The sequence below is a fragment of the Nomia melanderi genome, chromosome 2 (genome assembly GCF_051020985.1).
Source record: "Nomia melanderi isolate GNS246 chromosome 2, iyNomMela1, whole genome shotgun sequence".
Classification (NCBI taxonomy): Eukaryota; Metazoa; Arthropoda; class Insecta; order Hymenoptera; family Halictidae; genus Nomia; species Nomia melanderi.
In genome coordinates this window covers 4,203,509-4,229,496 of record NC_135000.1, presented here as the reverse complement: position 1 = coordinate 4,229,496, position 25,988 = coordinate 4,203,509, and the positions used below count along the sequence as shown (strand labels likewise).

At 35.6% G+C, this 25,988-nt stretch overlaps 2 protein-coding genes and 1 long non-coding RNA gene across 8 annotated transcripts in view; all 3 read right to left on the bottom strand.

The window, feature by feature from the left end:
• Positions 1-25,988, bottom strand: part of LOC116425847 (metabotropic glycine receptor) — a 277,989-nt gene that overhangs the window by 195,056 nt on the left and 56,945 nt on the right. The window lies entirely within an intron of this gene.
• On the bottom strand, positions 4,000-7,769 carry LOC116425848 (uncharacterized). Its single transcript, XM_076364490.1, has 3 exons — positions 7,523-7,769; positions 5,259-5,723; positions 4,000-4,148 (listed from the first exon to the last, which is right to left on the bottom strand). Exons 1-2 carry the CDS (start codon positions 7,550-7,552, stop codon positions 5,283-5,285), a joined length of 471 nt encoding a protein of 156 aa, XP_076220605.1. The 5' UTR covers positions 7,553-7,769; the 3' UTR covers positions 4,000-4,148; positions 5,259-5,282.
• LOC143174201 (uncharacterized) lies at positions 13,909-22,886 on the bottom strand. 5 transcript variants are annotated; one of them, XR_012997962.1, is made up of 3 exons: positions 22,719-22,886; positions 14,834-14,956; positions 13,909-14,053 (listed from the first exon to the last, which is right to left on the bottom strand). It is a non-coding gene; the product is annotated as an uncharacterized LOC143174201 (long non-coding RNA). The 5 variants fall into 5 exon arrangements; XR_012997963.1 differs by having other exon boundaries at positions 14,834-14,953; positions 22,719-22,874; XR_012997965.1 differs by lacking the exons at positions 14,834-14,956; positions 22,719-22,886 and adding exons at positions 16,090-16,484; positions 16,715-16,729.

The window sequence follows — 25,988 nt, the reverse complement described above, 5'->3', positions numbered from 1 at the left end:
TTGAAATAAATTGGAGTTAAAACTTGGCACGTTGCACAGGTATTCGAGCTTAAAGTAGATGCAGTAAGTGGATGCATCAGCCAAGTTTTATTTGAAGTTTACAATCTACAATATTTTTTTGTATTCTATATTCGAAACAAATGAGTTCGAACTTTAGTCAGCTGCGTCGGTTCAGTGGCTACAGAAGTAGAAACGAGGAAAGGATTGTTTTAACCTATTTGGTAATTTTAATGGTGAAATGTTTGTGAATGACGCGTAAACAAGTGTATTATAAATATTAACCATATACAAATGGTATGCCAACTGATTTTCTATAATTTGTTGGATTGTTTTATCATAGTAACATAAAGTAAATAATTTTCTGTTGTTTCCCTTATACAGTATTGCATATTGCACATATTTATTATTTAATAACTTTAGATTGGAAATGTCCAATCATAATCGGTGAAGTGATTATTAAATGAATAATTACAACGTATATTAACCCTTAGCACTCCAGGTTGTTTTGTAATCTGTCAGCAATTGCAACTAATTTTTATGGTATTCCTAGCGAAAATGAGAAATGCTATAACATTTCTACGGTCTTTTATTTTCGTTCTTAGTATAAAATTTGGATGTGTGGAAAATCTAATAATTTTAGGGTAGTTTCTTTAAGATTCATTCAAATAATTAATATTATAACTGGTGCAATATTGGAGTCTACAGAGTTCAAAGGGTTCAAAGTTTAGCATATTATTACATGCAGATTACAGAAAGAGGGCAAAAGAAGCAAGGATAAAATAATGATTCTTAATTTTTCTACGATTTAGAATTTAATAAAATTTTCTTGCAATATTATACCTAATTATGAATTACGAATGAATTATAATTATACTTAAGTTTTCCTATAAATTTGATTTTCATTATACTGAAATTTTAGTATAAATTTTATTTTATATATTATTCTTATTACGCATAAATGTGAATGAAATTATTATAATGTTTTGCTGATATATTTAAGGGTAGAAGGAAAGACGTTACTAGTAACGTCATACTGACTTTCACGTGTAATATTTTCAGTGAAACAAGCCAGACGTTGGTCAGACGAATTTTACTTGATAATTAATGCACGGTAGCGCGTGTGAATTTGATTTATAACCGCCATAATTTACCGATTCCGTGGGCATCTACTTTCCAGTAATATTTATGCCATACAGGGTGCTCCATGAATGATTCAATCACTGTATTTTATGCATAAAAATTAATAACAACTTCTATTTCACTGATTGAATGAAATGAATATTTATGTGGAATCGGAATAAAAAACTGCTGTTCTGCTTTAATAATTTATGTATTTGAAAGGTATTAACGAAGGGATGTGTAGATAATAAATAAAATACGATGATATCTCTTCAATAGATCTGTTGGAATAATCGCTTGAGGAACGAATATTTAAACAAGAGTTTATCTTATCACGGAGCTAATAAAAAACGATTAAATAGTGGACAGAATGACAAGGTAGATCAACTGTAAATAAGCGATGCTCAAGTTTCTATGAAAAAGGAATTAGCGTGGTCATAAATGAAGATATAACGTCCTTAAACGTAGAAACATTTTAGATAACAGTGATGAAACTGGAATTATGTGAATGGTACTATCATTATCAATGAATTTCTAACATCTCTATTAAATAATTATTATTTTCGAATTCCCTACGATGAAACACTTGTTAAAATAAATGTCCAGATTCTTAAACCTACAGACTTAACGATTTCCAAGTACATTAAAGCCTCCGAACATTCGAAACATCCGAGCACATTATGAATGTTTTGAGAATTATTAAGACGCTCCGATGTTTCGAATGTTCGTTAGTATTATGAAAACTATGAATTTTTTGAGAATTATTAATTTTCATACTATCCAAAACTCTCAAAACTTTCAAGTTTTCAATTCTACATAGAGATCAAAACAGACACGAACGGCAAAAACATCATGCTCCATTCATCTCTCACAATGTTCCATTAGTTCTTTTCCTCATTTCACTATGGACTAACCTACAGAATCCAAAACCCACATAAGCGCCCGCAAAAGGATCAGATCTACCCGACCAATCCTTCATAATGCTCCAACAAAGGCAAAATGCTACAGCAAGTACCCAGCAATTTTCCAAACGAACAGAGAAAAACAAGAAACAAACTTCATCTCAATCCCCGACCCCGTAATGGCGATACAGAAATCCAGCTAATTCTTTTTCCTAGAGAGAACCGAGGGAAAGTGGACTCCGCTCGCGCACATAAACAAGGAAGAAGAGATAAAGGGGTAGCTAAAAGGGTCGCGAGGACCGAGGAACGCAGAAGACCGGGGAGCTCAACGGATTAAAAAGCAACAGTCGGCGGGGAACAAGATCAAAGCGGGATTAACAATGGCGGAGAAGGAGACAGCCGATGGGGAAGTGATAACGAGTGAAAAGGAATGCGAGGAGGTGCACATCGGCGAAAGCAAAAGCCGATCGAAGAGGCATATCGTTACCGCACCCCGGAGAGACAATGAAATATACATAGATGGCGTCCGGCATAGGCTCGATCCGGCTGGCATATGGCGACCCGTTATCGATTTCCAGTAAAAATGCAGGGAGCATAGTGTCCTGTAATTCCAGCGCTCGGTCAAGAGCCTGATCTCTAGACCGTGGATCCTTATGTGAATTCAAATTTGTAATTAACCCTTTGCACTCGAGAGGTGACTCTCAGTCACCGCATGATTCGATACAACGAAACTATAATGTTGAATATTTAATATTTCAAATTAAACTCCGCATTGTTACGTGAAATATTGAAATAAAACACCTTTGTTGCTTAATTTATCTATGAATTATCGTTAAATTAGTTGCAAACAATATCACGTATATCTTGTTAAAGAGTGTTGAATATTTCCATTGAAAAACTTTCGAGTGCAAAGGGTGAATATAATTAGAAACGCACATGGTGTATTATATTGAATATTAGTATATTAACTGGTGGTACTGTATTTAGTATAGCATCATTCTTGTTCAGTATAGTACATGTTAACGTCGTTGGTACAGTAATATACTAGTTTAACATAGTAAATAACAGTATTGTATTTGGTACAATGTCATACTGAGTTAGTGTAGTAAATATGAGCATAGTATTTGGTATAGTACTTCGTTTTTCTAACGAATACTATAAAAGCATATTCGTTTTATATGCTCTTAAGTTTTGGAGTGTATAATATTTATTACGTAGTATTGAATTCTTATCTTTCTTATAAATTACTGATAAATACATAGAAATCTGGAGTGCAATTATTACACTAAAATTCTAATTAGATTCGTCGACATATTCGTTTGCTCTCCGGCTTTGATTTAGCGAGATAAACGGACTTACCAGTAGCGATATGTAGATGGATAGACGCATTATATTTGATAGAATAAACACTTGATACTGAATGTGCTTTCTTCAGTTCCGTTCAAACCTTACCAGCAATTTCATCTTTATTCATTTTTGCTTTCTCTTTTTTACTTTGTTCGTTTTTGTCTGCTCTTTATTTGGTAGAAATGTAACTATCGAATTAGCTTTTACATATTTTGGGTTCTTGTTTATCCCTTTATAGGGCAAATTATTTTTTTGATGATAATTCGTATTTCCTACCGTATACATATTAGAAATACTTTAAAAAACAATTGTTATTGAGAATTTTTTTTCGACATTTTCCTAGATTCCTTGTTTTATAGTGACACCTATTTGTGCCACTAACCGTTCCTGCAACACCATAAGGATCAAAATGGTGAACAGAGTCCCTGTAATTTGACACGTAATAAAAATGGCATCTATATGTGCCACCAACCTATAAAGGGTTATATCATTGTTCTTTCGGATCAATTTGTCCAGTTGTTTTTGTTGTTCAAGGAAAACTGAATGGAAAAAGGAAAAATGTCTTAAACAATGAATATGCCCATATTTTTGTCAGTAGCTCTAAATGGGAAGTACTGAATAACACATGATATAAGTAAACTGTAAGTTTGTTGTTTATTCAATTTAATCTACATATAAGTTAGTTTGTCCTCAACATACAGTTATCGTATTCCGATATCTGAGACAGTCTGTAATTACAAAACTGTCTTATCTTTTGACTGACCATCCATCGTCATGTACCTGGAATCAAAAGAAATGTGCCTATGTATATAAAAAGTAATTTCTCAGTTATTTGTCATAATGGTGTTAGTGTTAGATATCTTTATTGTAGTTAATGTATCAGTTGAGGTACTGCTTTTTTGACGTTAAAAGTAGAAACTGAATATGATTCTGTCTTACGAGTTCCATAAAAACCATCAATTGGGTACGTAGAACATTACTTTACTAAGGACAATACACCAAGTGCCTCTACCATAGAATATAGAGACGAAAATTGTTCAGATGCCTTTTATGTGAAGAAATTTCATTTAAGAAGCAACATCTATAATAGACGTATAAATCCTTGGAAAATGAATAACCTGCACAGCTCATCAGACAGCATCTTTTTAAAACTTTTCCATCTTTTACGAATTCTCAAAAAACACTTACAACTAAAGAAACTGTAGCTGAAAATCAGAAAACCTATTCCACCATTATAACGATGAAAATATTATTTCTCAAGCCAAATATTTTACTGGACTTCATAGCTAATAATAGATATTTTATATACATTTAGAATACTGATCACTTATTAAAACACAAATATCCTTACAATGAAACCAAAGAAGTATCTACTCATACCAACAATAAAACAATTCATCTCGAGCTAACGAAATCTTTCTGCAACTGAATCCGACAAGGAAATTCCTTTCATGGATTAAGGAGATCTTCATAAATTTTAAAACCAAATGCAAACGCATTTATTACATAATAACATGTTATAAAAATCCTCTAAGTTGATCTCAATGCACCTATTTAACTCAAGCTATTATCATTCGACAGTTTCTCGCTGGATCAAGTCGCATGCCGTCCGGACACAATTTCGGAAGTGCAACTATAACGATGTCAGGACTAATGCTGTACTTTGGAGTCGTTATTAGCTGGGTAGTGTTTTTCATCGGATGAAGCAGAACAGAATGCCCACCAAAACTACAAACTAAATTTTGCCAAGATAAATCAGACAAGAAAGTTTCTTTCGCGGATTACGAAGATCCTCATAAATTTTCTAAATGCAAAACTAAATGCAAACGCATTTATCACATAATAACAATATGTCATAAGAATCCTCTAAATTGATCCCAATGCACCTACCTAACTGAGTCCCAGTATGCCGACTCAAGCTATGACCTTTTGACACTTCCCGGCAGGATCAAGTTGCTGACCTTCGGGGCATTTTTTCAGAGGTGTCACGATAATGGATATAGGTTGCATGGCGAATATTGGACCCGTTAATGGCTGATCAGTCCTTCGTTCAGTATCAGCCGCCATATATGGTGGAATATTCGGATAAATCCCGTAGTCCTCTTTCACCGGATGAAGCAGAACACTTTCCCCCATTAACAATAGAATGCCCACCAAAACTACAAACTTCATGTTGCCAAAGTAATGAAAACCTCTACTCCAACGTCTACTGTAGAACTGATCCTCGAGTCGAAGCCGATAATCCTTAAATAGCCGCAAAACCGGTATCATCGAACGGATCGTCCTTGCATATGTGGGATAGTTTATGGCCAGGCCTATTAAGACTCGGATGGTTCGCTGACAGACGACGATGGCCTGCAGAATCATGCCACGTGTTGACGAGATCAGAATTTTACCGTTTGAGTGCCACGCGTAGCTTTCTTCAGATTTTATGTCGAAAAAACCCAACGCATTTGAACGATACGAACAACTGACGGCGCACACACAATCTGGCGAAACGCGCACAACTTTTCAGACGCATGTACGCCACATCGCTAGTTTCTTTGTATATAAGAAATCCGAGTAATACATTTTGTATTTCGTTGTTACCTATTATAGATTAATATATTTATAATAGTATTGACATAGATTAAGACAATCGTTGTCCCGCTGCTTGGCTTTTCTCGACATGAAATAAAAGGAGCGCTATCGCGCCGCTTAGATCTTTTCGCATCGCATTCAGAAAGCGCTATCACGCTGTTCGGCTTTTTTTGAGCGTGTATTTTTAAAAACCTCTTCTATTCGAAAGGTTAAGATGATTGTAAGACTTTTGGGCAACAGTGTAGTTTTGCGAGTTGAGGAAAGCAGGACAGAGAGCACCAGCGTGGAACAATGTAGTTTTGAGAGTTTGGAGTAGTAGGCCAGCGTATGCCACTGGCGAATACTGTAGTACTGCGTAGAATAGATGTATAGTTCCGAAGTGTAGCTTAATTTTAGTCCAGCTGTATTCTATTTAAACAGAATTACAATTACACACGCTTATTTTCAACAAACCTTCCAATCCCACACGTATGTTAATCAGATGGATTATTCATAGACAAGGTCACTGAAGTAACTTTTATCTTAAGGAAGACCTTAGGGGGACTGATCAATCGGAACTGCTATTTGCATTTTTTTTAATACAATTTTTTTAGAAACACGTTTCATGAACACATAGGTACTGACCGAAAATAACAGGAGCCATGCATAATTAATAAAGATATCAGGATCTTTTTTCTGAATACCTTATTTAAACCGATAGATCGTCCTCGCATATGTTAATTAGATGGATCATTCATAAACAAGGTCACTAAAGAAACTTTTATCTTGAAGAAGATGGTATGCAGACTGGTCAAATAGATCGTGCCATTTGAATTTTTTTTGAAGATGCTATATGATGATTCTGAAGAAACTACCTTGTGGTAAAATTAATTTCCACGTAAAAATTTTCATTTGCCTGTTTATCATAACATAAACTAGACTCCTTGGTGTGCAATGAGAACTGGGGTTTGTGGTGAAGATTTCTAGCTCAACTGATGTTAACATGAGACGTAACAACATGAGAGCAAAAACAAAAAAATTAATGTTATTGCTATGAAAATAAACGATTAAACGGCTGACTTTAATTTATTGATATTATCTGTGTTCTAATTACAAGGTAAGAGAACGAAAAAACTTATAAAAAATATTTTAAATGTCTCCAACGATGAAAAATCGACTAGTACCAGCGGAAAATACATTCTAATTATTAATACATTCTAAGCATTAATTGATTCATTGATTAATTAAACAATTAGCTATGAGAAAGTAGACATTTTTGAAATTATTATAATCGTCATTGACGTTAACCATGGAGGAATATTACAATTATCTGTCTGAAGAAACGTAAAAAATATTTCAGATATTCCTAATGATAAATAACTGATAATTTGTAAGTACCGATAAGCAGTCAGCACCCATAGTTGCATACCAACAAGATAGATATCTAAATTCAGGATTCCAAAGCAATGGTTTTCCTAACGATTTATAACGGTTGTACTAACGATATCATCTTTCAGTCACCTAAATGTATCCATAATAATTCGTGGTTATAGGAACACAATTATTTGGATTTCCTTTGAAATCTCTTTGCAAACCTGGAGGGCAAGGATTAACGAATGCGTCATTACAAATAGGCTGTCCAGTTCTTGGGTCTACTGGTCCACCGCTCGCGCACGAGGGTTTCGAATAAGCATCGCTTGCCAGCAGCAATAAAACAGTCGCTAACAGTATGCACTTCATTTTCGCGAGAGATTTATTCTTAAACCGTGAAGAACTGCGACAGAACTGAACCTCGCAAGACGACGAGCCTTCCTTAAATACTTCCGACAATTTCTTTTCCAAACAGGATATCAGCACATTGATGCTTGGGAATCCCACGATTTAATAGTAGTCAACTGCCTCTAACGACTGTTGTTACAGAACCTCTTCTAACAGATTGCGTACACAATTGGGATGATTCATAGATCACACGAGCAACTTGATAGACACCTATGGTCAAGATTACAAAGAAAGAATCCTATCGTGATAGGTAGTCTAACCCAAATTACTACAATAGTGCGAGCAACCAATAAATTTAAGGTTAAATACTATTCGAAATATTCATTTTGTCGGATATTACTGAGCTACGATTACTGCACCTGACTTCAGGTATGGCATCAACTTACCAAATTTGCCGCACTCTCCCTGCTGGATCACGTCTATAATTCGGGAGAGGATTTCTCCGAGGAGCGCCTATAATTGCAGGATTCGCGGCGTACGGCTGTATATCACCATTGCCGACGCTAACTATTAACATATCAAATTTGTTAGCGACACGATAGAGAAGTACACTTTCCGCCATTAGCAACAGAACAATCACCAAAACGACAGACTTCATTTTGTCGACGGGGCACTTTCACTTTAGCGAACTGAAGTAACAATGATTCTCGGTCCGCAGGCATGGTTCTTAAATAGCCTTTCTATATTCCGTCTGATGACATTTCCTTAAGAATTTTCAAAAACGAGTCGGACGAGTCAAAAACAAAATGTCACAGATATTGATTATATATTGTATTCAGGATTATAATGACAGGATTGTGTCTAGAAATGAATTGAACGTATCGTGAACACGGCGATCACTCGTTTTATCCATGCATAATGCGATATCGGCTAGAATCTTTTTCCTTAGTCAACTGCGAGAGTTCACAGATCCTAATCGGTTGAGTTATTTACGGACAACTGAAGCGACTTTTACCTTGAGGACGGGGACATTCAACAGACTAGACAGCGAAGAATTCTATATATTCTCGACCATATAATTAAGTAAGTAGTCTAATTGACTAATTATATTCGGAACCTGCGAATAGGGCTAATAAATGTTTCTGATCAATAGGAAGAAGTAATATTGTTTAAATGTTTCAGATTAAATAAATAATGTATTCCTAATATTCTGCCTTTGAAATGCTTCAGAAACAACTCTATGATCTTTTTAGGATTAGAGAGCTCAGTCTCTAACAAAAGGTTAGTCTTGAAACATTATTTATCACTCACCTATTTAGTTTGCAATCAAATCTCTACATATTCCAGCAGGATCTAGATTTTGGCCTTCTGGGCACTCTCTATCAGGGACTATAATCATAGACGTAAGGAATGCCAATTGCACTAATTCTTCTTCTTTACTGTCAGTCATGTCATCAGCACAAGACGGTTCCAAATACAGATCTGCCATTACGAGCAGAACAGCTACTAAGAAAAAATACTTCATGCTGCTGTGATATTCTTTCCTCAGCGTGAAACAAAAAAACTGATCACAGTACCATGGGAAGCCTTCCTTTATTATAATCTTGAATTACATCACGATTCCCCACTACAATGAATTTTGTTGACAGTGACTGTTACACAATAGTACATTGTTTACACTTAATGGCCGACATTAGAACCTCAATGTATAAAATTAAATATACACATATCTGATATTTCAACGTTGTTACATTTTCCTCACCGTTGAATAAGGGTAAAATGATTCGAGGAAAATAGTAGAATTAACTTATAAAATACATCTAGGCCAACTTGGCAATTTTCGAATTAATTGTTACTTCCCTTGCTGCCTTATTCGATGCATTTGATGCAATGTTTTCCAAGTGAAGTTATTACAAATTCTTTAGAGGTTTGTCACGTAGGTCCGTCTATTATCAGTAGCAAATAAAACTACCAAGAAGACATACGTCATTTGCATTATCTTGAATACTGAATGTATAGTGTGTTTTATCGGTCAAGAGAACTATATTGAAATGGTTAGGCAGTTGTCTTTAAAAGCCACGGGTGAATAATGCAGCCCGTATTATCTTTATCCACTAATTACTCCTGGCGAATTATCTAACACAGATGGTAATGATGATGATGCTTACCTAACACCAGCCGAGTAATCGTAATTCAGGCTTAGAGGATAATGTATGTCATATCTGGATGATGCTCGGATAAAATTGTTATAATATCCTTTCCGACATAATGAAGTATCATTTACATAATTACATTAAACCAATGTACGAAGGGGTATATCCACGACTTTCTAGTTAATGTTAGCAATAAAATATGTATTAAAAATGTAAAATAAAATTATTTGAACATTCTGTTCTAATTTAGTTTAATTCATTGAAGCATCTGCAATTAAATCGCTTGCCTTACGAATTATTCCTCAGCTATAATCGATACAACTATTTTGCCATCCATAGATGATTAGAAAAGAAAAAAATTCTAAACATATGCTACGTCTATGTTTCCTCCAAAGTACAATGATTGATAACAGAAGAATAATGTTTAGTTATGATTAAAATCTCCAACACGAGTTTCACACGATAGTTTAAAGCAAAAGCTTTAAGAATTCACACATGATAAATACAATACATAGTGGTACATGTTACACGGAGTTGTACATTTCGTGCGAGAACTGGTTAGACCGGTTCGAGCAGAATCATGAGTGTATACAATTACAAATAATTATCATAGTTCGTCTCGCTTCCCTGGGAATGGATGTATAGATGAACGTGTGTACAACAGACGAACGGCACGACTCCGCGTGTGCGAGTGTTTTGAATAAATGATTAAGTCGTTGCAACATTCCAAGCGAAATTGATTTTCGGTAATATTGTTTGTTGTATGTTAATGATATTCATGTTAAGCAAATCTAAAATATTCCAAATGTATGTGAAGTTCATGCATGATTACTAAACAATGTTCTAGGAAGTGTGAGAGTCAGATGAATGTTTACAAACGTATATATTGTACGGGCGACTTGATTTAGGGTTCATTGTCTTATTGCAAATAGTATAGTAAAAGTGTTGTTTATAAAAATAAAATATTCTCTTTCTTCTAGAATATTGTGTTAATTGTACTTGTATATGAATCAAGTAATTTTCAGGTTTTGCTGATATACGTAAGAGTATAAGCAAAGATGTCACTAAGTGGTACCGTTAGTCCTGGCATTAACGTATAATATTTTCAGTGAAACAGATCAGCCACTGACCAGGCAACGTTTATTTGGTACTTAATACACGGCAACGCGTGTAAATTTCATTCTATGGCCGCTATAATTTAACGATTGTGTAGACACCTCTCTTTCAATAATATTTATGACATACAGGGTGCTTCATAAATGAGTCATACACTGTATTTTATTCATAAGAATTAGTAACAAGTTCCATTTTACTATACCGTGAATATTTATGTGGAATCGCAACAAAATACTTTCGTGTCATTTATATTTATTTCTGCTTTAATAATTCATGTATTTGCAAGATATTGTCGAGGGTTATGTAAACAATAAATAAACTATTATGATATTTCTCGAATAAATCTGTTGGAATAATCGCTTAAGGGACAAATATTTAAATAGGAGTTTATCTTACCATGGAGCTAATAAAAAAACGATTAAGTTGTGGACTAGATGACAAGCTAGATCAACTATGCTCAAGCTTTTATGAAAGAAGTTTTTAAATGTAGAAACATTGTAAATTTCTGATATCACTACTAAATAATTATTATTTTCAAATTTCCTACGGTGAAGCTCTTGTTAAAAAAATGTTAAGATTCTTAAACCTACAGACTTAATGACTTCCGCCAAGTATATTGAAGCCTCTGAACGTTTGAAATATTCCAGCATCTTAATAACTTCCAAAGCATTCATAATTTTCAAAATGTCCAAAACTCGCAAAGCTTTCAACTTCTGAATTCTACATAGAAATCAAAACAGACACGAATAGACATGTGATCTTATTCCATTCATCGTATTAAGTACCCGACTAATCCCTCATAATGCTCCAAGAAAGGCAGAATGCTTCACCACGTACTCAACAACATTCCAAGCGAAAAGAAAAAAACAAGTACTCCGTCCGATGCCGAACAAAACGATGAAAATCCTCGAAGGTTGGTTTGCGACAAGGACGTGCCAACAAAATAATTTTCGGGATTAGCTTTTTCTAAATTCAGTTTATTTTTTGTTACGATGGGCAATTTCACCCTAAATAATAGTAAAGTCATTCAGTCATTCCGCGTTTTTCCAAACAATAGTTTTGGAATCTTGCTCCGTTCGTCCAGAGAACCGATCGTATCGTAAACCGGGAATTTCCAAAGGGTCGACTCGAACCTCGTTCGTAACGGTTCCTTCAGACAAGAGTCAATCTAAAGGATATTTCCAAAGTATCGGCGAATCTTCGAAGTTCCTCCGCACGTGGCCATTGCCCTCACTCTCGCACCAAGACGGCTGATCAAAGAGCATCATCCACAACGCCTCCGATTTTTTTAATTATGCGCTGATTGGGAATTCGAAAATATCCAACCAGCGCCCTCGATGCGACCTGAAGGTGCCGTACAAAAACACCTACAGGATCGCACGCGCAACACACTTTACACTAGAAGTCCATCGTTCGAGACACATCTTTCGTAAAACACACATTCGACACACCTTCCGTATCACACAGCATTCGACAATCTTTCGTAACACACTCCGCTACACTAAAAGTCCATCGTTCGGGACACACACACCTCAGCTTCACACTCCGAAGAAGCAACTAGTTCAAAATTCGAGAATTCGTTCTTCTCGAAACGCGTAACATAAAAACGGGTTCTCAATATCGTGAGAAACCGGTGATCTGATCTCGATCATTCGGAGATCAGAATCGAAACAGTCGGTTTCTGATTAAGTTCGGAGATCGAAGCGTCGCGATCATCAACGAGACCTAAAGTTAAAGCTGGCCCTTACAACTCCAACCAAGGAATTTAATCCGCGTTTGGTGACCGTGCACGGGCGTGCAATCTAACGAGGTTGCCACGCTACCGACATAGCAACAAGGAACAAACTTAATCTCAAATCCCAACATAGCAATGGCGACACAACAATTCAGCTAATTCTTTTTCCCACAGAAACCGAGGCAAGGTATGAACTCCACCCGCGCATGTAAACAAGAAAGAAGATAAAAAGAAGTAGCTAAAAAAGTCGTAAGAACCAAGGAAAGCAGAAGACCAGCGGGCTCAACGGATTAAAAAGCAACAGTCGGCGGGGAACAAGATCAAAGTGGGATCAGTAATTCTGGAGAAGTAGACAGTCGATGGGCAAGTGATAACGAGTGAAAAGGAATGAGAGGAGCTGCACGTCGGCGAAATCAAAAGCCGATCGAAGAGGCATATCGTTACCGCACCCCGGAGAGACAATGAAATATACACAGATGGCGTCCAGCATAAGCTCGATCCGGCTGGCATATGGCGACGCGTTATCGATTTCCAGTAAAAATGCAGGGAGCATAGTGTCCCGTAATTCTAGCGCTCGGACAAGAGTCTATCTCTAGAATATGGACCCTTATGTAAATTCAAATTTGTAAGTAATATAATTAAAAAAGCATATGCTGTGTTATACTGAATATTGTTACATTAAATGTTCGCTCTTTAGTTAGTAAGGTGCTAAACTAGTTTAGTATAGCAAATATTACTGCATTATTTAGTATAGTGTCAGTATCACTACTTTTTATTCCTGAGGAATGTTTTACGTATTCTTTATTTTTAGAGTGTACAATTTTTATTATAGAGTACTCAATTTTTATTTTTTCATAAAACCCGCAGTCCGCTGATTACACTAAAATTGTAATAAGATTGGCTCGTATATTCGTTTGCTCTCTGGTTTTGATTGGGAAAGAACGTAAATAGAGTTAGTTCAGTTCTCTTCAGACCTCACCAGCAATTTCGTTTTTATTTCTTTTGTTTTGTTCTTTGTTCCTTTTTACTTTGTTCATTTTTGTTTGGTCTGTATTTGGTAGAAAAGTAAGTATCGAATTATCTTTTACATATGTTGGGTTCTTGTTCATATCACCGTTCTGTTAGATGGAGATACTCGGGTGTTCTTGTTCGACGGGGAAAACTGAATGGAAGAGGGAAAAATATCTTGCACAAGGAATATACCCATCTTTTTGTCAGTACCTCTAAATGTGAAGTATTGAGTGACAGATAATATAAGTAAGCTGTAAATTTAGTGTTTATTCAATTTAATCTACATATAAGTTAGTTTGCCCATAACATATAGTTGTCGTATTCCGAAATCTAAGACAGTCTCTAATTACGAAACTGTCTTATCTTTTGACTGACCATCCATCGTCATGTACCTGGAATCAAAAGAAATGTGCCTATGTATATAAAAAGTAATTTCTCAGTTATTTGTCATAATGGTGTTAGTGTTAGATATCTTTATTGTAGTTAATGTATCAGTTGAGTTACTGCTTTTTTGACGTTAAAAGTAGAAACTGAATATGATTCTGTCTTACGAGTTCCATAAAAACCATCAATTGGGTACGTAGAACATTACTTTACTAAGGACAATACACCAAGTGCCTCTACCATAGAATATAGAAACGAAAATTGTTCAGATGCCTTTTATGTGAAGAAATTTCATTTAAGAAGCTACATCTATAATAGACGTATACATCCTCGGAAAATGAATAACCTGCACAGCTCATCAGATAGCATCCTTTTAAAACTCTTTCATCTTTTACGAATTCTCAAATAATACTTATAACTATAGAAACTGTAGCTGAAAATCAGAAAATCTATTCCACCACTAGAACGATGAAAATATTATTTCTCAAGCCAAATACTTTACTGGACTTCATAGCTAATAATAGATATTTTATATACATTTAGAATACTGATCACTTATTAAAACACAAATACCCTTACAATGAAACCAAAGAAAAAGTATCTACTCATACCAATAATAAAACAATTCATCTGGAGGTAACGAAATCTTTCTGCAACTGAATCTGACAAGGAAATTCCTTTCGTGGATTACAAAGATCTTCATAAATTTGAAAACTAAATGCAAATGCATGTATAACATAATCACAATATGCTATAAGAAACCTTTAACATAATCTCAATGCACCTACCTAACCGAGTCTTTATATCCATCCGTTATAAGTATTATCGTTTGACATTTCCCTGTTGGGTCATGTTTCATCCCGTTAGGACACGTTTTATCAGGCGGATCGACAATGGCCTCAGAATTACTACTGTAATTTGGAGTCGTTATTAGGTAGGTAGCATTTTTCATCGGATGAAGCAGAACATTTTGAGCCATTTACAGGAGAATGCCCACCGAAACTACAAACTATATTTTACCAAGATAATGGACACCTTTTTACAAAGGTTTGCCGTAGAACTGATCTTCGTTGCGAAGACGACAAACCATAAGTAGCCACAAAACCGGTATAACTAAGTTCAATACAATTTTTTTAGGAACAAGTTGGATGAACACATAGGTACTGTACGAAAATAACAAGAGCCATGCATAATTAATAAAGATGTCAGGATCTTTTTTCTGAATACCTCTTTTAAACCGATAGATCGTCCTTGCATATGTTAATTAGATGGATCATTCATAAACAAGATCACTAAAGTAACTTTTATCTTAAAGAAGATGGTATGAGGACTGGTCAGACAGATCGTGCCATTTGAATTTTTTTTGAAGATGCTATATGATGATTCTGAAGAAACAATCTTGTGGTAAAATTAATTTCCACGTAAAATTTTCATTCGCCATGTTTATCTTAACATAAACTTGACTCCTTGGTGTGCAATGAGAACTGTGGTTTGTGGTGAAGATTTCTAGCTCAACTGACGTTAACATGAGACGTAACAACATGAGAGCAAAAACAAAAAAATTAATGTTATTGCTTTGAAAATAAACGATTAAACGGCTGACTTTAATTTATTGATATTATCTGTGTTCTAATTACAAGGTAAGAGAACGAAAAAACTTATAAAAAATATTTTAAATGTCTCCAACGATGAAAAATCGACTAGTACCAGCGGAAAATACATTCTAATTATTACTACCTTCTAAGCATTAATTGATTCATTGATTAATTAAACAATTAGCTATGAGAAAGTAGACATTTTTGAAATTATTATAATCGTCATTGACGTTAACCATGGAGGAATATTACAATTATCTGTCTGAAGAAACGTAAAAAATATTTTAGATATTCCCAATGATAAATAACTGATAATTTCTAAGTACCGATAAGCAGTCAGCACCCATAGTTGCATACCAACAATATAGATATCTAAATTCAGGATTCCAAAGCAATGGTTTTCCTAACGATTTATAACGGTTGTACTAACGATATCATCTTCCACTCACCTCACCACTCACTCTGTGGGTTTAGGAACACAATTATTTGGGTTTCCTTTGAAATCTGGTTGCATACCTCGAGGGCAAGGATTTACCAATGTGTCATTACAAATAGGCTGTCCAGTTCTTGGGTCTACTGGTCCACCAGTCGCGCACAAGGGTTTCGAATAAGCATCACTTGCCAGCAGCAATAAAACAGTCGCTAACAATATGTACTTCATTTTTGCGAGAGAATTATTCTTAAACCGTGAAGAACTGCGACAGAACTGAATCTCGCAAGACGACGAGCCTTCCTTAAATACTTCCGACAATTTCTTTTCCAAACAGGTTACCTGCATACTAATACTTGGAAATTCCATGCTTAAATAATAGTCAACTGCTAATAATGGCTGCTGTTACACAACCTGTGTTAACAAATTACGTACACAATTACGATGATTCATGGATGACATGAGCAACGTGATAGGCACCTATGCTCAAGATTATAATGAAAGAATACTATCGTGGCAAGTAGCCTAACACAAATCACTACAATAGTGCGAGCAACCAATAAATTTAAGGTTAAATACTATTCGGAATATTCATTCTGTAGGATATTACTGAGCTCCGATTACTAGTGCGACTATCCACGCACCTGTCTGCAGGTATGGCATCAACTTAAAAAATTTTCCGCACTCTCCCTACTGGATCACGTCTATAATCCGGGAGAGGATTTCTCCGAGGAGCGCCTATAATTGCAGGATTCGCAATTATTTTTAAGGTATCAAATTTGTTAGCGACACGATAGAGAAGTATACTTTCCGTCATTAGCAACAGAACAATCGCCAAAACGACAGACTTCATTTTGTCGACGGGGCATTTTCACTTTAGCGGACTGAAGTAACAATGATTCTCGGTCCGCAGACATGGTTCTTAAATAGCCTTTCTATATTTCGGCTGATGACATTTCTTTAAGAATTTTCCAAAACGAGTCGGACGAGTCAACAAGAAACAATACGAAAATAATGATCATGTAATTTATTGGGGATTATTATGGTATCAGTTGGACCAATTCGAAAGATTCCTTATGTTGGATATCACAGTTTATCAATTAGTGAGTATATTACTTAGTTGTATATTAATAAATAAAGCTGCCAGTGACATTATACAAATAACTTCGATAAGAAAATTTTGCGTTACTAATCAAGTGTGAAATGTGAGGTTCTGATAATCACCATTAACATTATTTACATAGGAAACAATAACTAAACTTCATATTTAACACTAAACCTACCGAGCAGATAAACAAACTTTTTCAAATTTCTCTATAGAAACTTCAAGAATGCACCTATCGAGACTTTATTCGATTTATGATTCAGTTCGCGTATTGCTAAATGAACTTCTTGAATTATCCCTCAGAGCAACATCTATTATCTTTTCAATAACTGCACAATGAAGAAATCAGGATTGAGTCGTTTGATTCGTTTGGTAATTTTAGTGTTAAATGAACATCAAAAATATTCCCGAAGTCCTTGATAAAGAACAAACAGAACACTCGCTAACAAACTCCATTTTGTTGCAATCAGAGCCAAGATCAATCACTGTAACCCAGCCATCGACCACTCACCTAATTGAATCATGGTTCAACGTGTCAGAACTGTTCGACAGTTCCTTGCTGGATCCAGTCGCTGACCTTGAGGACACTGTTTCACGGGCGCGAATATGATTTGTGGTGTCGAGTAGAAATGTCTTATTAGCAGCTGCATGGAGGAAGTCGTGGGAGTCACGGCAGACGGAACAGGTGGAACAGTTATTTTGACATCCGTGTAGAACCCGTGACGCCTATTAACCGGATGTAAAGGTACACTTTCCGCCATTAGCAACAGAACACCCCCTAAAACTATAAACTTCATTTTGTCAGCGTAATTGACACCACTTCTCTAAAGAATTGCACTAAAAGTGATCCCAACTACGAGTGCGACAGTGTTTAAGTAGTACTTTCATCAACTCAGTGATGTAATCGTAATAAGTATTATTAGAAACAAGTAGAGTCGATGACGAGAGATGATGAGATGATATATACGTGGCGGATAGGATTTTCTTGTGGATGATTTTCTAGTTTTCAGGATTTAATTGCTTGTTTATGAGAAGGTGAGGTAACCTTCAGTTTGAAAAGAAAATGTCGAGGCTGCAGACAGAAGAATCGATTCTACTTTCCTCCTCGTGTGCAGAATTGAATCGCAGTTATGCAAATTTTACACTTTTATATTAATAATTTCTGATTGATAGACTTATTAATATCGAAGTTATTTCTGAATAAATGAAAATGTTGATAGTAGTACGAGAATAATTCAGGTGATCCAGTCGTGTAACAAAGTTCTCCCTTACCAATCAGCGATACCAGGTTATAGATAACATTCCACTAATTATCAGCAATATCGACTAAGAAGCACTAACAAAATTTTCTATCTGGAGAAACTTTTAAAACACATTTTACATACTCCTAAAGAATAAAACTCCACGGCTACCAACAATAAATATAAACACGCTTCAAATGAACTGGATAAATATCTAAACTTACAAGAAGATAATCACATCAAAATCAAAGTAACCAAACTATATCACCAAACATAACCTACATCTCCAAAAGTCTACACTCGAAAACGTTGCCCTATACATCATCAAAAATGCTCGGAATTAATGAAATCACCCACCTACCTCGTTAACCTCCAACTCAAGGCAACACAATAAATATAAACACGCTTCAAATCAACTGGATAAGTATTTAAACTTACAAAAAGATAATCACATCAAAATCAAAGTAACCAAACTATATCACCAAACATAACCTACATCTCCAAAAGTCTATACTCGAAAACGTCGCCCTATACATCATCAAAAATGCTCGGAATTAATGCAATCACCCACCTCGTTAACCTCCAACTCAAGGTAGCACAATAGCCCGACAGTTGCCTGCTGGATCTAGGAGATGATTTATGGGACACTGTTTTCGTGGCGGAGCTATGATTTCAGGTGTCGGATAATATGCCACTGGCGGTACCGTGGAGGTAGTCGTAGGCGGTCTAAACGTCGGTGCAGGTGGCACAGGTACTTTATATTCCGTATCGAACCCCTGAAACCCTTTGACCGGATGCGAAAGCACACCTTCAGCCATTAGCAGTAGGACACTGGCCAAAACTACAGACTTCATTTTGTCAATGTAACCTCTCCTTTATCGCACTTCAACGGAACTGAGCATCAATATGCGCACGAAAGCACTTAAATACCATCTTCATAAGACGCATAATGGGATTTGAATAAAACCTTGCAGAAACAAGTTGGGGGATCATAAGGAAGTGATCGAACATGATGATTACCTGCATGATTTATTAGCGATCGTTGCGATGTACGATAAAACCTTCATCGTAGGACGTTTGAACAGGTTTTGAATCATCGGGGAGATGATTATTTAGAAGAATGTGTGTTCACATTCAGCATACGAAGGACAGCTTGAGATGACTGGACAGCAGAGTGGTGCTAATTGAAACACTTTGTAACTGGATAACGTGATTTCACTAGAATGTAATTTAATTTCGTGGTACTCGAGTTATGCTACGAGTGCGTTGCATAATTCAAACCATTGAATTCGTTTAATCGCTAATTACTCGGATCGTGGGTGTAATTGAACTACATTGGAATTTATGTTCAATGTGTTTGGAATGGAGTGTAATTGAAACGCTTATCACAGTTTACCAATGCCAGTTGTGTATTAATAAATGAAAGTGTCAATGACACTGTTCGAATAAATTCAATGAATCAAGAGACAAAAGATATTTTTGATTACTTATCAGCTACGACAGATAAAGATATGGCAATCGTCATTAACGTTAGTCACATAGGAACGAATAACTAAACTTCACATTTGAATAAACATACAAAATATCTCAGAAATCCCTGACAACGAGAAAACAGAATACTCCCCAGAAGTACAGACGCCATTTTGTCGGCAAAGTGACACTTCTGCGTCGAATTGCATTCGAACTGATCCCTGTCACGTGTGCAAGAATGCATCAGTAGGATTTCGAAAAACATTATTATGTAACTTCATTGATTTATTCTGGAAACAAGTTGAACAGGTCACGAACATGATGATCGGGTAATTTATTCGTGGCTATTGCGATATCGGATTTGATGTTCCACGTTCTTCGGATTCTAATCGGTTAAATTATTTATGAGCGATTGAAGCGATCTTCTTGAAGAAGACGATAAGGAGACTGGACAGTCAAGAATTCTATAATTTTGCTCGCGTATCAAACTACTTGGTGTACCGTTAACCCTTTGCACTGCTACGTCGAGCGTGACTCGACATCAGTTTTATTCACAGGTATGATTCTTTATCAAGATATTTTTCAAATAGATTATATTATTATGTTGTTTTCAATATTATCAGTAAGAACTATCTATTTTATAAAATACATTTCAAAGAAAATATCATAATACAGAGTTCTCGAGGAAAAAATGCAAAAGAAATTCGGAGTGCAAAGGGTTAACACTAAAGCTACCGACCAGGTAAATTGATATTTTGAAATTTGTCTATAGAAACTCGAAGACTGCGTCTATTAAGATTAATTGATTTACAACGCACTTTACGCATTGCTAAACCAATTTCTTATAGAATATTCCAAAGAAACAACTATTAACTTTCCAATAATTGCACAATGAAGAAATCAGGAATGGTTCATAAAATAAGCATGAAAAATATTTCTGAAGTCCTTGATAAAGTACAAACAGAAGACTCGCCAAAAGTGCAGACTACATTTTGTCCTAACCAAAGCCAAGATGTAAAAGAGAGAATCATACCTCAGCAATTAACCTAACTTCAATCATTGCAATTCTGTGATCAACCGAATACCTAATTGTATCCTGATTCAAAAAAACACAGTTGCTCGACAACGCCCTGCTGGATCCATTTGCTGACCTTCCGGACACTGTTTCACAGGTGTAACTATAATGTTGGGTAATGGGGCACCAACTGCATCTTCCGGCGTTCGGGGAGTCATGGGAGTCGGAAAAAGTGGGAATGTTGTTCTAACTGCCGTATTAAACCCGCGACCCCACTGAGCCGGATGCGAAAGTACACTTTCCGCCATTAGCAACAGGACACTGGTCAAAACTACAGACTTCATTTTACCAGCGTAATTGAAACTTCTTCTTCAACGAATTACAGTAGTACTGATCCTCGCTGCATATGCAAGAGTGCTTAAGTAACATTTTTAAAAGCCTCTGTGACGTAATTTCATCAATTATTTCTAGAAATAAAGTGAATGGATCGTGGACATGACGATCGTACGATTTAGTCATGATTACTGGGATATCCGATGTAATCTTTTTCAGTCAGCTGCGAGAGTTCTCAGATTTTAATCGGTTGGGTTACCAGCGAGCAACTGAAGCGACTTTCAGATAAAAGGAGACGTTCGGCAGAATAAAGAGAGAAGTATTCTATTCTTTCCTTATACATCAAACTGAATTGTTGTAGAATTAAATGGCAGTTTCGTCAGCCTTTGTAATTTATTGTTTACGCTAGATTTTATTTATATTTATGTATTATCATAAATTTAACCACTAATGGCACTGTATCAGCAATTTCAGTGAATTAAGGTACATTGCCAATTAGCTGTGAGAAAGTACACATTTCTGAGCTTATTATAATCGTGATTAACGTTAGAAATGGAGGAATAATACAGTTATCAGTTTGAAGAAAGGTAAAAAATATTTCAGATATTCCAAATTGATAATTTCTAAGTAACGATAAAAAATCAGCACCCACAGTTCCATACCAACAAAATAGATATCTAAACACAAGATTCCAAAGCAAAGATACTTCGACTATCTCCAATTACAAACACTATTCCACTCACCGAAATCTATCCATAATACTCCGTGGGAATAGGAACACAATTATTTGGGTTTCCTTTGAAATCTGGTTGCAAACCTCGAGGGCAAGGATTAACGAATGCGTCATTACAAATAGGCTGTCCAGTTCTTGGGTCTACTGGTCCACCAGTCGCGCACAAGGGTTTCGAATAAGCATCACTTGCCAGCAGCAATAAAACAGTCGCCAACAGTATGCACTTCATTTTTGCGAGAGAATTATTCTTAAACCGTGAAGAACTGCGACAGAACTGAACCTCGCAAGGCGACGAGCCTTCCTTACATACTTGCGACAATTTCTTTTCCAAACAGGATATCAGCACATTGATGCTTGGCAATCCCACGATTTAATAGTAGTCAACTGCTGTTAATCGCTGCTGTTACACAACCTGTGTTAACAGATTACGTAAACAATTACGATGATTTCTGGATGACATGAGCAACGTGATAGACACCTATGCTCAAGATTATAATGAAAGAATACTATCGTGGCAAGTAGCCTAAACCAAATCACTACAATAGTACAAACAACCACTAAATTTAAGGTAAAATACTATTCGAAATATTCATTCTGCCGGATATTCTTGAGCTGTAATTACTACAGTAAAGGGACTACCCACAAATTTTATGTAGGTGCCCTAATCCATTCATATTGTAGTTTCGGGGAGGCATTCTCTGCAGAAGGCATACAATAAACAGAATATGGTAGTGACCACTGAAGAACTTGCCTACTCTTATCATCAGATACACCACCGTCAAGATAGAGAAGTACACTTTCTGCCATTAGCACCAGAACAATCGAAAAAACGATAAACTTCATTTTGTCAACGAGGCACCTTCAATCTAGCGAATTGAAGTAACAATGGTTTTTGATACGTTGACACGGTTCTTATATAGCCTGTCCGTATTCGGCTGGTGACATTTCGTTAAGAATTTTCAATAGCAAGTCGGACATGTCATAGGAAATACGTCAGAAATACTAATTACATGATTTATCTATGCGTAATGTGACATCGGTTCGAACATTCTTCCTCAGTTGTTTGCAAGAGTTCACAGATCTTAATCGGTTGAGTTATTCACGGAAAACTAAGGCGACTTTTTCCTTGAGGACGAGGTCATTCGGCAAACTAGACTGCGAAGTATTCTATATATTCTCGACCACGTAATTAATTAAGTAATTTAATGAACTTAATAGATATGAAATCTGCGAATAGAGCTAATAAATACTTCTGATGCTCCCTTTCAGGAATATCTTCCCTAAACTGAGAAAAATACTGAAATAGTTTCTAACAAAGTAATCAATAGGAAGAAGTAACATTGTCTGAACGGTTCAGATGAAATAATGTATTCCTAATATTTTGCAATTGTTATGCTTTAGGAACAACTTTATAATCCCTTTAGGGTCAGAAAGCTCAGACTATCAGACAAGGTTATCTTTGAAATATTATTTATCACTCACCTATTTAATCTGCATTCGAATCTCTACATATTCCAGCGGGATCGAGCTCTTGGCCTGTTGGGCACAATCTATCCATATCTACATTCAAAGAAAACAACAGTGTTTCCACTAATTCTCCATCGTTACTGTCAGTCAAGTCATCTGCACAGGCCGGTTCCAAATACAGATCTGCCATCAGGAGCAGAACAGCTGCTAAGAAAGAATATTTCATGCTGCTGTGATACTCTTTCCTCAGCGTGTAACAACAAAACTGATCACAGTACCATGGGAAACCTTCCTTTATTATAATCCTGAATTACATCACGGTTCCCCACTACAATGAATTTTGTTGGCAGTGAGTGTTACACAATAGTACATTGTTTATACTTGATGACCGACATTAGTACCTCCATGTACAACATTAAATATACACATATCTGATTTTTCAACGCAGTTACATTTTTCCACTCGTTGATTAAAAGTAAAATTATTTTAGGGAAACAGTAGAATTAACTTATAAAATACATCTAGGCCAACTTGGCAATTTTCTAGTTAATTGTTACTTTCCTTGCTGCATTATTCGATGCATTTGATTCAGTGTTTTCCAAGCGAAGTTATTACAAATTCTTTAGAGGTATGTCACATAGATCCGTCTATTATCTTGAATACTGAATGCATAATGTGTTCTGTCGGTCAAGAGAACTATATTCAAATGGTGAGCCACTTATCTTTAAAAGGCACGGGTGAATAATGCAGCCCGTATTATCTTTATCCACTAATTACTCCTGGCGAATTATCTAACAAAGATGGTAATGATGATGATGCTTACCTAACACCAGCCGAGTAATCGAAATTCAGGCTTAGAGGATAATGTATGTCATATCTGGATGATGCTCGGATAAAATTGTTATAATATCCTTTCCGACATAATAAAGTATCATTTACATAATTACATTAAACCAATGTACGAAGGGGTATATCTACGACTTTCTAGTTAATGTTAGCAATAAAATATGTATTAAAAATGTAAAATAATAATTATTTGAACACTCCGTTCTAATTTAATTTAATTCATTGAAGCACCTGCAATTAAAGCTCTTGCCTTACGAATTATTCCTCAGCTATAATCGATAAAACTATTTTGCCATCGATAGATGATTAGAAAAGAAAAAAATGTTTCCTCCAAAGTACAATGATTGGTAACAGAAGAATAATGTTTAGTTATGATTAAAATCTCCAACACGAGTTTCACACGATAGTTTAAAGCAAAAGATTTAAGAATTCACGAATGATAAATACAATACATAGCGCTACGTGTTACACGGAGTTGTACATCTCGTGCGAGAAAGATCACAGACTGGTTAGACCGGCTCGAGCAGAATTATGAGTGTATACAATTACATATAACTATCATAGTTCGGCTCGCTTCCCTGGGAATGGATGAACGGCACAAATCTGCGTATACGTGTGTTTTGAATAAATGATTAAGCCGCTGCAACATTCCAAGCGAAATTGATTTTCGGTAATATTGTTTGTTGTATGTTAATGATATTCATGTTAAGCAAATCTAAAATATTCCAAATGTACGTGAAGTTCATGCATGATTACTAAACAATGTTCTAGGAAGTGTGCAAGTCAGATGAATGTCTAGAAACGTATATATTGTAAGCGCGATTTGATTTAGGGTTCATTATCTTATTGCAAATAGTATAGTAAAAGTATTGTTTAAACAAATAAAATATTCTCTTTCTTCTAGAATATTATGTTAATTGCACTTACATATGAATCAAGTAATTTTCAGGTTTTGCTGATATATGTAAGAGTATAAGCAAAGATGTCACTAAATGGTACCGTAGTCCTGGCATTAACTTATAATATTTTCAGTGAAACAGATCAGTCACTGATCAGGCAACGTTTATTTGGTACTTAATACACGGCAACACGTGTGAATTTCATTTACGAGCGCTATAATTTAGCGACCGCGTAGACACTTCTTTTCCAGTATATTTATGACATACAGATGTCATAAATATGATTAAGTTGTGGACTAGATGACAAGCTAGATCACCTATGCTTAAGCTTTTATGAAAGAAGTTTTTAAATGTAGAAACATTGTAAATTTCTGATATCACTACTAAATAATTATTATTTTCAAATTTCCTACGGTGAAGCTCTTGTTAAAAAAATGTTAAGATTCTTAAACCTACAGACTTAATGACTTCCGCCAAGTATATTGAAGCCTCTGAACGTTTGAAATATTCCAGCATCTTAATAACTTTCAAAGCATTCATAATTTTCATAATGTCCGAATCTCCCAAAGCTTTGAACGTCAGAATTCTATATAGAAATCAAAACAGACACAAATAGACATCTCATCCTATTCCATTCATCGTATTAAATACCCGACTAATCCCTCCTAATACTCTAAGAAAGGCAAACTTCTCCACCAGGTACCCAACAACTTTCCAAACGAAAAGAGAAAAACAAGAAACAAACTTCACCTCAAACCCCAACACTGCAATGGCGACGCAAAAATCCAGCTAATTCTTTTTCCCGCAGA

Excerpts from the sequence above, each read along its gene's own strand:
- LOC116425848 (XM_076364490.1), bottom strand. The coding sequence starts at position 7,552 with ATGACGCATTCGTTAATCCTTGCCCTCCAG. Across the intron at positions 5,724-7,522 it reads CGTTAATCCTTGCCCTCCAG|GCCATCGTCGTCTGTCAGCG; the intron begins GTTTGCAAAGAG and ends ATGATTCTGCAG.